The 12,605-nt window shown below is 41.3% G+C and overlaps 1 protein-coding gene across 2 annotated transcripts in view; it reads right to left on the bottom strand.

Moving 5' to 3' along the window:
- The window catches only part of Etv6 (ETS variant transcription factor 6), a 221,465-nt gene that overhangs the window by 13,335 nt on the left and 195,525 nt on the right, over window positions 1-12,605 (bottom strand). For both annotated transcript variants that reach the window (XM_046435609.2, XM_046435610.2), the window contains exon 5: window positions 7,725-8,270. In XM_046435609.2, the coding sequence (XP_046291565.1) occupies window positions 7,725-8,270 (546 nt within the window). The remainder of the gene's footprint in view (window positions 1-7,724; window positions 8,271-12,605) is intronic.

Genomic DNA, 12,605 nt, shown 5'->3' with positions numbered 1-12,605 from the left:
GAATACAAATCCATGGTTCCCCGTTTTCACAGAGCAGCAGGTCTGCAGCTGCATACAGGCTGGACCATCCCACCTCAGCTGACACGTGGTGTGGGGCAGGCTGGGGACACAGGCCTCAAACTCAGGTTCCAGTTGAGATTCAGCCACAGCTGGAATCTAACAATACACCAGCCTCTGCTTTGTTCAGGGGTGGGTGCAGCCTGGGATTTCACATCCAGGGACTGCAGAGAGGTGGGGACACTGTTACAGACACATGTACCCTTAAACAAACTGGAATTTCCAGTCTCCTCAGGCCCCTTCTGTTATTTTCCACCCAGCCACAGTTCTGTTGCTGTTTTATCTTTTAAAAACATTGTCCTGAAATTTCCTTCTCTTTAGGGCTCTTTGATTTTTTCAGTCATTCACGCTGATAATACAGTGCTGTGACTCAGCTAGGGTGTGAGAAGTCCGAGCGCCAAGGCATATTCCAGCTGGAATGAAGGATCCTCCCCTCCCCAGTCCTCATCAGATCCCAGTCACATTTTATGCATCTCCAATAGGGACAATAAGCAAAGCCTCAGAGGAGGGGAGGGAGGAGCACTTGACGCTCCAAGGGAATTAGGGGGCTAAGGTGACCCCCAAGGGGCATGCTTTGCAGGTTAGAGTTGCTTGAAATAAATGTGCCACATACAGACCTTGCCTGTCAATGCCCCTGCCAGTTGGGGGATGGGAAGTGGGGCAAGGACCCCTCTGAGATCCACAGCATGGTAGCTCTGTAGTGAGGCAGAGGCGCACTAAACTGCAGAGCCCAGACTTTCCCACAGGCCACTGCTTCCATAGGCACACCCAAGGCCAGTTCAACTAAACGCCAGCTCAAGAGGACTCTGGATTGAGGGGTCTCCAGAGGGTTAAGTTCCCTGGGATAGTAGGGAAACAGCTCTTTCAGCAGATACTAAAAACCTGGAATTCTTTTGGTTGATGGAGGCATCCCATAATATTATCCTTTATTTCCCCCAAACAGAGATATTTACACATATACACAATTGTGCAAAGGTATGCACACCCCCACATCTTACTACTAAGGAACATCCTCCTCTCTTTCATACAATTGCTTTAGACTTCTCTTTTATGACATCCTTTTGTCTTCAAGTCTACTCCTAAGATTCATTTACAAAAGGTAAAAAAAAAAAAAAAAAAAAAAATCCAGTATTTGACCTGAAGCTAATTTTCACCAGCACTAAATCCTGCTGGGGAGGAAGTAGAGATGGAAGCAAGAAGTCAGAGTAGGGCGTGATATCCCCTGACCCTGGACGCCCTTGAGGACAAGTCTCCCACTGTTTTCCCTAGTCCCATCCTTCGGGTTTCTTCATCTGATTTAAGATTAGAGGCTTCCAGGATGGAGTTTTTGTGCATACATACCTTATCTAGTCAAAATAAAACCAAATCACGAAAGCTCATTGAGTCAGGTGGTGAATGAGCATTAGGAGCTCATGTCTCCCTGCTTAGAAGCTTCTGTGCCTATTAAAGATGTACACTTGGTGGATCATAAACATGTTTAAAGGTTTCCTGTAAGGATTGACATGAAGTATAAGAGGGTTGGGATCACGAACCAGGAGGGAGTTCTATATCTTATCTGCTGTAGGATCAATTAACCAACCAACTAATATATGATATTCTCACAAAGCATGAAGAAGTTCAAGTTTTCCAAGAAGGATTTAGAGACTTCAGCAAAAGTTGTGAGATAAACACAAGGAAGGAGATACTGTCTATTTGGGCGGGTCATGGTCTTTGAACAACCAAATTTGTGAGGACATTTAAAATCTCCACTTTCATGAAGCACACATAGGGCTGAGAATGGATTATATGACAATTCTCAGTTTACCAATAATTTTTTTTTCTTCCTGAGTCATTGTTTGGGCCAAGGAACGGACGGACAATCAGACAAGAAGTCTGGTAGCTCAGGTTTTAAGGGAATGGAAGAAATTTATTTAAAAGAAAACCAAAATGACTTAAAATTTTTCTTTTTAAGATTTAGCTTCTAGGAAGGGCAGCAGAATAGAATAGACATTATGATTGCTGTATGTATATAGGTGACTCTATGACCAGTGTGATTCTGCAATCTGTACAATCAGAAAAATGAGAAATTATACCCCAATTGATTCAAATGCATGAATTGCCAAGATCATTGTAATGTCATGTGTAGCTAAAAAAAAAAAAAAAAAAAGATTTAGCTTCTATAGTTAAAACCAAAGTAGGAGCTTGGTTTATTTGATGGCATAAAGCAAGAGGGATACTGCCTTATGTAGGCAAAGACACACAATTTGGCATTTGGTGACAGACACCATATCTCTCTATGGCCTAGAACAATGCCTGGCACATAGTGGATCCATGATTATTTTTTAATAAATGAAAGAATGAATAACTACATAACTCAAAAGTGCAAAGACATGATTTCTTTTATTTAGCCATATTTTATTTATGTTAATGATGCTACTGCAACTATTCTGGATTGTTCTGCAAATGTAGCCTGCAGTCCAGAACTTGTCTACTCTCTGACATCATTTGTTATTGTTCCCTTGACATGTCTTAGACATGTCTCATCATCCAAAGTGCAAGTCATTCCTTGAGAGCAGGGACAGGGTTTCCTATATACGCGTCCTGCACTATGCCTGTGATTCGCAGCCTACTCACCATTCAGGTAAACAACGCTGTAGCACAGGAGCAGCCTTTTGTGTAGAGCTAATTAGTGAACACTTGAGGCTTTGTGGCCACACAATCTCTGGAACTACTCAATTCTACTCCCAGTGCAGCATGAAAGTGGACACACACCTACTATTTTCTACTAACACCTAATTTATAAAAACAGGTGGTGTTTGGATTTAGCCAGACCTTTAATCCTTGCTCCAAGGAATGGACAAGAGACCCAGGGCAGAAAGAAACAGCATTTTGGGAAAAGCAATAGACAGAGGCTGGAGGGTGCAATACTAATGTGTCTGAATGTCAGTTCCTTCATGTGTAAAGGATGCTTCTAGCTTTGAAATTATCTAATCTTAAGAAGGAATTTCAATACAAGTAGTTCCCCTTATCCATGCAGAATAAATTCTGAGACCCCCAGTGGATGACGCCTGAAACTAATACAGGATACCATAGATATGCTGCTTTTCCCTACACATGCATACTTAAGATAATGTTTAGTTTATAAATTAGGCACAGTAAGAGGTTACAATGCTAACAATAAAATAGAACAATTATACTGATATACTATAATAAGTTATTTAAAACTTGTAACTTTCTGGAAGTTTCCATTAATATTTTTAGATTTTGATTGACCACGGGTAACTGAAACCGTGGGCTAGGGGAAACTGCTGTGCATACTGAAAATGTGACTCCCAGCATTACTAGGGTCACAGCTCATCAATCTGTGGTTGCTCATGGCCAGTTAGTCCCTTTGCCTATGAAACACAGGTGGGACACAGTCTACAGTAAGACTTTTGTAGATAGAGAAATGTTCTAGTAGATAGTTATGCTTCCCACTCCTCCACTAACCCTCCAGCAATCCTTTCCTGAAGATAATAAATAGAAAATATCACAGGAAGAAGCAGGTTACTCATTGATACATACATCATTGGTTATTCAATAAAAAAACAGATCCCAGGGAACTTGTCTCTCTCTCTTGCCAGTCACTCCAACTTGTTAAGCTCTTAATAATAGTCCTTATCCTCTCGGGAAAAAAAAAGCTACATGTTATATTTAACTAGATCTAATTTGTGATCTGTCAACCATCTACTGAATTTCCTTTATTAATTACTTTGTTTTTTTCCACATGGTAAATACCCAGGTAAACTGTCACAGCTTTGCATATAGTCTTTTAACTGTACAATGCATCATAATTTCAGAAATATTAAAACATTACAAGAAAGAGAATGTTATGAAAACTGATCCTTTTAATTGACCAGGTTAAATGGTAAATTTAAATCTCTACCTGAAGTAGGAAAAAAAAAATACACAGGGCCTTAGGTTGTGTTTGCTCCTGGGAGTTTTCTCTAGCTGGAGTGACCTCTTCTTCTCTAATCTCCTCTTGTCTATATTTTCAGTGTTCTTCCAAGCCCAGCTAAAGGCTGCCCTCTAAGCGGCCGCCCTGACCTCCTCCAGTACTAAGACACGCATCACCGCTTTACTGTTACAGCTAACTCTGCTCAGCTCTTTCATGATAGAGCTTGTGCCTTACACCTTCATGAACTCCCACCTCACAGGAGCGCAGTACAGTCCCATAAACACAGAAGGTGTCTGAATGTTGAAGTCCTAGTGTATTGAGGCAAATGATATGTGAATGGTGGGAATCCGACTTTGTTTTTGACCCACATCCATGAGTAATGTTGCCATCTATACCCTCCAGCTGTGGCACTCATCAGTGTGACATTTGGCAGTATCTTCATTTCTTTCTGTGCTCTGCTCATTTAAAGAGCCTTAAGGAACTAAGTTTTCTCATCTAACAGCTGCTTTATAGAGATTTAAAGGCTTCTTGTGGCTGCTCAGTCATGACAGAACCTTAAGTTGTACATAGAGATCACTCAAGGAATTCGACCTCCAATAGATGGATCAGTTTTTCAAGGATCTGAGTTGTCCAGAAAGACATCAGGGGCATGGGGTAGGGAGGCAGGGGTACCTGGAGATACCTAACACTGTGACAAGACCTCTTCAGAGGGTTATGGAATAAAGACAGTGTTAGATTGCCGACTTGCAGAGTGGGAAGGAACTTCAGAGCTCTCCCTCTCCAAATCTGTCATTTGACCTCTGAGAAAAACAATGCCTTGCAGTTAAATTCGTTCATCTTGGATTTGGTTCAATTAGTTAATGCATATATTTGGAGATTTTAAAACTTTTGAATATATCATTAGAATAATGTTAATAATCTGTCTTACTGAAGGAGTTAATGCATTGCCCCATATGATCTGGCTCCAGGATTATTTTACATGAACATTCTGACTTCCAAGATCCATAAAGAAAATCAGAGGCTCTTCCTCTCTGTGTGTTCTCAAAGAGAGAGGACATCAGAGATACCACGGCTCATTGCTTGGGTGGTACAAAGTTTGATGAGTGTGCATCCATCAACAAACAATGCTGTGTCCAGGAATGAGATTAAACAAACAAACAAACAAACAAACAAAACAAAAACAAAAAAAGTGACATGGACATTATTACCCTAGGTACATGTATGACTGCACATATGGTGAGATGCTACATCATGTACAACCATAGAAATGTAAAGTTGGCTGCAATTGTACAATGAATCAAAATGCATTCTGCTGTCATATATACCTAATTAAAATAAGTTAATTAATTAAAAAAAAAACAGTGGAATGATTTTAAGGGACAGATGATTTAAAGTTGACAAACCTATTAAACAAGGGGAAACAACTCCTTAAGTCTAAACAGTATATCTTTCCGAATATATGGGCTAATCTTAGATTCCTAAGAAGTCTGTGGTTAAGATGGGGTCACAGAGGAGGTGGACATAACAGATCTTGACTCTTGATGAGGAAGTCAGACCTCTCGAGGGCAGCACTATGGACAGCCACCAATGGGGCAGCAGGCCACCTGTCCTGGGCAAAGGATGTTGCCTCTCTGGGTCTCAATTCCTTCTGTGGTTCAATTCTCTCTGCGGTTTCCCCTGTACAAAGAACCTTTCCACATAAAATGAATATAGCAGTAAAAATCTACCTCAAAGAGCTGCCCTGAGAATAATAAATGAGTAAAGAAGATGTGAAAATATCAAGTAGTACAGACCGTATGAGAAGGGTTTATGTAAACAAAAGGGGTCTTACCTGGAAAGCACAAGAGAGGTCTTTATATTATTCATAGCAATACTCTGAACCCCCCTCTGTCTCCAATATCTGAGGAAATTCATGTGTTTTTTCCCAGGCTCTTTGCTTCTTTATCTCCTGTTCCTTTTTTCCCCCCTACATAGTTTCTTTTTATATTATTAAAAAATCAATGTAGGGCTGGGGGTATAGCTCAGTTGGTAGAGAGCTTGCCTTGTGTGTACAAGGCCCTGGGTTCAATACCCAGCACCACACACACAAAAATTAATATATGTGTAAAAGTGGAGAGAACAATAATGAGAACCCCTGTGCATCCATCACCATGAAACTATCAGCCAGCTCCTGGCTAACCTGTCCTGTTTACCCCATCCACTTCCCATCCCCCAAACCTGTGGGAGGATTTTCAGTTGAATCCCAAAAATATTCCAATTAAACAAAAAACCAAAAAAAAAAAAAAAAAAAAACTCTTTTCAACATATGAGCCATTTCTTGTAGGTTAACAGCCTCCAGGAGTGGTCCACGAGGACCCACTGACCTCCCTCATTTTCTTCCTTTCTGTTTTTTCTTAAGTGCTGGGGACGAAACCCAGAGCTTTCCACATGCTGGGCAAGTGCTCTACCATTGAGCTACGCCTCCAGCCTCTATTTTATTTTCTTGATTCAACATTCCTAATGTAAATCACTTATAACAACAAAAAGAGGCAACATGGGAGGTGTACTTGGGACCAGAGAAAACTCAAGAAACAAACAGCTTAAATAAAAAAGAGATAATGAGTCAAGGTGGAGGTGAAGCAGTCCTGCAGAAATGTCTATGCATCCATATGGCTAGCTGGAGCACCAGCTCATGGACAGAAGGACATGTCTTCTTCCTCCAGGCCTCCCTCCCACTACTGAAAGCATAATCACATCAGTATCTCCCATGCAAAGCCTTTTTTTGGTCCCTCTAGTCAAAATGTGCCTTCTTTCTGCTTTGCTTTATTATTCTGGCACACAGTAGGTATTCAATGAATGCTTGGCACCGAAAAAAATTAGATGTTGAACTTATTTCCTTTTGCCCTTGTATGTCAGTGTTTTTCCTGTTTTGCTTCTCTCACTAAGTTCTCAATTCCCTGAGCAAAAAGATACTGTGTGTTAACAATCAGCCCTGTATGCTGTGTACCTAATGCATTTATCTGTACATAGTAGGTGCTCAACAAATGTCCCATGAATGGACAGACATTCTGGGAAGAGTTTGCCTTGCCCAACAGAGCATGAGGCTTTTTGGAGAGTGATTGTATGTTAATTGTTAGCAGACTAGCAAAAAGGCAAGGCGTAGATTTTTTCTTTTCCCCCTACTGGTTTCCACTGGCTTCTTAGGTAAGCAAATTTGGGCTTGTCATCATAGAAGAAAAAGAATTTGGGAGTGGTTTCCTCTGCCCAAATGACCTAACAACACTAGCATCTACTACCACAATCCAGTTTTCCTCTCTTCCCTGCTCTCAAGGTGAAAGTTACACTGAGTCACTGCCTATAGGATGGAATTACGGCCATGACTCTGAGACAAAGGTTCTTTATGCTGTGTCTGGTCATTAATTAGCTGCTGGAAACTCCAGGACAGGGCCATTAGCATGCTCATAAACCTTTTATTTTAAATGTTTTCGCTTAGCCATGATTCTGGTGTGACTCTCCTTGTAAGCTGTGTGCAGGACATTTGTTTCTTAACATTTCTGAGGCTCATTAACTACGCCATCCCAGCGGCTCATTAACCAGGCCATTAGGGATCCTGCCTCATCTAGGCAGAAGCCTCCAGTTGCCCTCCCAGAGCCTTTGTGGGCACCTAATTGGGAATGGTGAGGCCAACTGTGAGACTCTCAGAGGGCAGCAGAGCTTTGTCAGGTGCCCCTGATGCTGGAGAGGCGTGGGAGGGATGGGCAAGCTCACTCACCTGCTATTCTCCCAATGGGCAGAGTGTGTTCTTCAGGCGGGGACACCGAGACCATGATGTGGTTCATGTAGGCCAGGTCTTCCCGATGAGAGAGGTTGATGGGTTTCCCTTCCCTGTGCAGCCCATCCTCAGAAAGCCTGGACTGTTTGAAATCCACGGAGTGCCGGGGGTTCAGGATCAAAGGGTGCATGATGGGACTGGGCATCAGCTGGATCACTCGGGTGCTCTCCTGCCGGGGGCTGGAGGGCTTTGGGTGGGACTCGGAGGATGGCGGGCAGTGATTATTCTCCATGGGAGACACTGACAAGGGGTAGGACTCCTGGTGGTTGTTCTCCTGGTGGAGCCTCGGTCCCTGGGCCCTCTCGGCTGGGGAGAGGCGGCGGATCATGTTGTCCAGGGGGGATCGAAGGGGCCGCTGCTCGGGGTCAGGAGAAGGCCGGTGGTTTGTCGTGATGGGTGACCTAGGGCGGTGCAAGAGTTCAATGGTGGGAGGGTTGTGGTGCACGCTCTCCACGGATGGCCTGGGGGTCCTCTGGACACAGTTATCTGTGGGGCAGAGGGAAACACAATCACAGACCCCAGTGAACGGGCAGGCCAGGGGTGGGTCTCATGGGGGATCTACAGGCAGCTGTGTATGTCAATGGGGCTGCTTTCTCCCCAGGATGCAGAGCATCCTTTCCATTGCTTAAATGAAATGCAAATACACATACCTGAAATTGTTTCCCCAATGTTAGACAAGTTAGGAATGTCTTCAAACATTCCAATTCCTCACCTAGAAGTAGCTGAGAGACACAATTGAGCCCAATTTCTATGCTTTACTTTTTTCTCACTTGACTCTTCCATGTAGGTTTCAGAGGTGACGGGTCCTTAGGGGTTTCTCTCTAGATGCTCTTACTGACTCACATTTTCATAACCCAATTTTTATACTCTCTCCAGGAACTATTGTTGCTAATAATAATGATGATGATTAACAATGACTAGGTCCTGGTCCTGGATTTTATTGTTTAAAACTTACAATGCTCCTCAGCGGGAAACATCACTATCACCCCTATTCTGCAGATGATAAAACCAAGATATAGGCAACTTACCCAAGGTCACACAGCCAGTTGGCAGATTAGAATCAGACTCTCTCATTACAATATCTGTCACTTTGTCACATAGAAACTAGGACACAAAGTCATAGCAAAACTTGCTCTCAGCATACACTGTGGCCCTAATTTACAGAATGACAATCTTGTTGCCCTTGAAAGAACTTTTAGTAGCACCTTTCCAAGTACATAGACCCCATAAATGCTCAGATTGGAAATCAGAAGGAGGAGGGGTGGATACCCCAAGGACACATGCACCCCATCCTACTTGAACTTATGAGCTGGTGAGGATAGCAGTGCACAGCTCATCAACAGGAGCAGCTCTGGGCACTGGGTTGAGGGATGGACCAGCACATGTGTGGTTTCGGAGCTCCTGCTAAGGCTCAGAAGGACAGGGATCCACCCATGAAAAATGGAGCTTTCTATAGAATCTCACATCCATCTCAATGAGGTCTCTGGCCACATGTGTTCCCAGAACTGTCTCACCAAAAGGCTGTGCCTACTTGCTGATTCCAATTCTGGTCAAAGACTTGCCTATGATTCTGAGTAAAGACAGAGATATCATCTTTTTCCACTAAGACAATCTGCGTAGGAAGAATGCATAAAAGGGATATGGGAATCAAATAGAGTCAGTAAACAGAGACAGAAGGGGGTATTTTCTTCATGTTTCCTACTGGATTATCAGGAAAATAAAGAATTTTTTTGCTTTTTAAGTTCTATTAGATCACATGAGACATAAACAAACGAAATATTGTTCATGATATTACAAGATCATCTTGAAGGCATTCAATGGAATAGCTATCACTATAAGATTTGTTTAATAAATTATAGTATATCTCTAAATAATGGAGTACTATAAAACTGTAAAAAAGAATTAGGAGCATCTCAATACATTGCTAAGGACTGATATCCATGGTAAATGGTGCCATGAAAAGCAGATCTTAGATCTGCTACCACTTATGTAATAAAGAGGAGTTTTAGTTTCAGTAATGCAGAGTGGCTTATATGAGACTACCCTTTCTTCAAAGAAATGTTTAAAAAAAGCATTTGAGCTGGGTGCAGTGGCACAAGCCTGGAATCCCAGCAGCTCGGGAGGCTGAGGAGGAAGGAGGAAGAAGATTGTGAATTCAAAGCCAGCCCCAGCAAAAGCGAGGTGCTAAGCAACTCAGTGAGACCCTGTCTCTAAATAAAATACAAAGTAGGGTTGGGGATGTGGCTCAGTGGTCGAGTGCCCCTGAGTTCAATCCCTGGTAACAAAACAAAACAAAACCAAAAAACCAAAAACCCATTTGAAGATATTAGTGAATGACCAAAAGCAGACAAAAACTGAAGAGGATTTTATTCTTGAGAGAAGGGATGTGCACAGAAGGAGATCAATATTAATACAGCTATTCCCCTGAGAGTACTTCAGTCCACGAAGCATAGGTACGTTAGAAGATGAACAGAAAGTTACTTGAGGTAGATCTGTAGAGGTTAAAATGGCAGAAAATTACAGAAGCAAATCTAATAAAGGAGGGAGACTCAGAGGGAAAGCTACTGAATTGGCATGTAAGAGTTCTAATTTTTGTCTGATTCCTAAACAGTATATGTGCAGGGTAGCTTTAAGGAGTTCACTCAAAAGCAATAGTTGTATGGTTGGTAGATATAAGCAGAAGTCTCAGCAACTGGCTATGACAATAGAAACAGAGTTCAGAGTTTGATTCTCATCAAGTGAGAAGGCTCTGTAAACACTTCTAGCTGTCTACTAGCCCAGAACCGCCATATCTTAGGAGTAGACTCTGCTCTAAGACAAAGGGATCTTGCTGAGGGCTAAAGCCAACAAAGAAACAGATTTGGCCCAATCAAACTTAAGACCAAGCCTCCACAACTCTGAAGTGACTGTTTAATAAATTAGCTGCCTGATAGGACAAAACAAAACAAAACAAAAAAAATTCTTCAGAGGAATATAACATAATCCAAAGTCTCTAAAATGTGTTTATCTATAATTTTCAGAATCCAATAAAAATCTTCTAGACATAAGAAGAAATGTGACCTATAATTAAGAAGAAAGGCAATCAACAGAAACAGATCTTGAGGTAATCTAGATGCTGGAATTAGCAAAAATGACGTAGCTATTATAAATAAGTTCACACACTTAAAGGAAAGGGTGGTCATAATGAGTGATGACAGAAGTTGTGAAAAGAGAAAACAGACCATTAAAAAACAAAATGAGCAGTTTGAAAGTAGCTGGGGAAGGACACAGGTGAGTGTGTGTGTGTGTGTGGGGGGGGGGGTTGGGGGAGGAGGGAGATTCATGTTGAGCATCAGTGTTAATTTCAGATGCTCCAAAATCTGTAACTATTTGAGCCTCAACATGACACCACATGTGGAAAATTCCATACCATGAAATTTTGCTTCATCAACAAAATTATTAAACATATTGTATAAAATAACCTTCAGGCTATTTAGACTTGCATCCCCTCACCAAGTTACCTCATTGTATATATGTACATATTCCAAAATCTGAAAAAAAAATCCCAAATCCCAAAAGACTTCTGGACCCAAGCATTTTAAGTTGGGGATACTCTCAATCTGTAATATATAATGAAAAAAGTTATGCCATTAATGGCTAGCTTAAAAAACAAAAAACCAAGGAAAGAAAGATCATAAGCATGCATGAGAGAGCTCTCAAAGGCTTGTACAAGAAGGATCCACTGTGGATTGAAAGAGACTTAAGAGACACATCAACCCCTTGCATTGTAAAAACTCTTGTATGGATTCTGATTCAAACGGTAAAAATCATTTACAAGATAGTTGGGAAAACTTAACCTCTAATAGGACATTTGGTAATACTGAGGAAATACTAGTTTTTGGTTGATGTGCTAGTTCTATGATTATGGTTTTATTGAGTCCTTTTCTTTTAAGACGTGCTGATGTTTCTACAGAGGAAAATATATACCTGGGATTTGCTTTAAAATAATCTGGGAAGGTAAGGAGAGAGTAAGTGGGGGGCAGAGGAAACAGGCTGGCTGTGATTGATAATCAAAACTGGTAATGGATATGTGGTGCTTCCTTATCCAAGTCTCTCTACTTTTGTATAGGTTTCATACTTTCCATTATGAAAGATTTCCTTTTTAAGTGCTTAATCAACCTCACAAAGACACAGGTTGGAATAACAAGCAGTAACTTTCTCATTTTACAGGATACTGACTATGCCAATGGAGTTAACTTGAATGGATAACTATCAGAATAATCTTATGATAGAAATGATCTGTAATCTTCTGGGGACAAAGTAAGGTTTTTTTTTTTTTTCTTTCTTTCCTTTTTTTTTTTTTTTATGGCTAACATGGACCTCTTTTAGATCTCAATTCTTCTTCCCATAAAAATGGATTTATCTTTTGTCCATGGTTCACTTTTCATCGGTCACAGAGTATGATCATTGTCAGTAACTAGAACTTTCATATATTTTCTTCTAATTGTCATTTACAGAATGTCTCTCTTTACTTAAAAGCTTATTAAGGTTTAAAAATACTTAAGGATGATGAAGACCATATATTGAAGAAAAGTCCCATTTCCTGAATCCATTTCCCGTCTTATAAATTTCAGAATGGACAAAGGCGTTGGTCAGTAATCTGGTTACCTGCAGGCTTTCTTTGATGTCCTGGGCTTCAAGGCTCAGTGTGTGGGCTGCACTCAGGGCAAGCCTTAGGAAGTCTGGGAGGACTATGAGAGGAAGAACTTTCATGCCGAGGGTAAAAGAGGAACTGATGTAATGTCCTGGAGAGATTTCACTCTCCGTTCCTGCCCAGATCTT

The sequence above is a fragment of the Marmota monax genome, unplaced genomic scaffold (genome assembly GCF_021218885.2).
Source record: "Marmota monax isolate L192 unplaced genomic scaffold, Marmota_monax_Labrador192_F-V1.1 WCK01_AAM20220418_F8-fsc00012, whole genome shotgun sequence".
In the NCBI taxonomy this organism is placed as follows: domain Eukaryota; kingdom Metazoa; phylum Chordata; class Mammalia; order Rodentia; family Sciuridae; genus Marmota; species Marmota monax.
The sequence above is the reverse complement of the archived record's forward strand: the minus strand, read 5'-3'. Positions and strand labels throughout refer to the sequence as shown.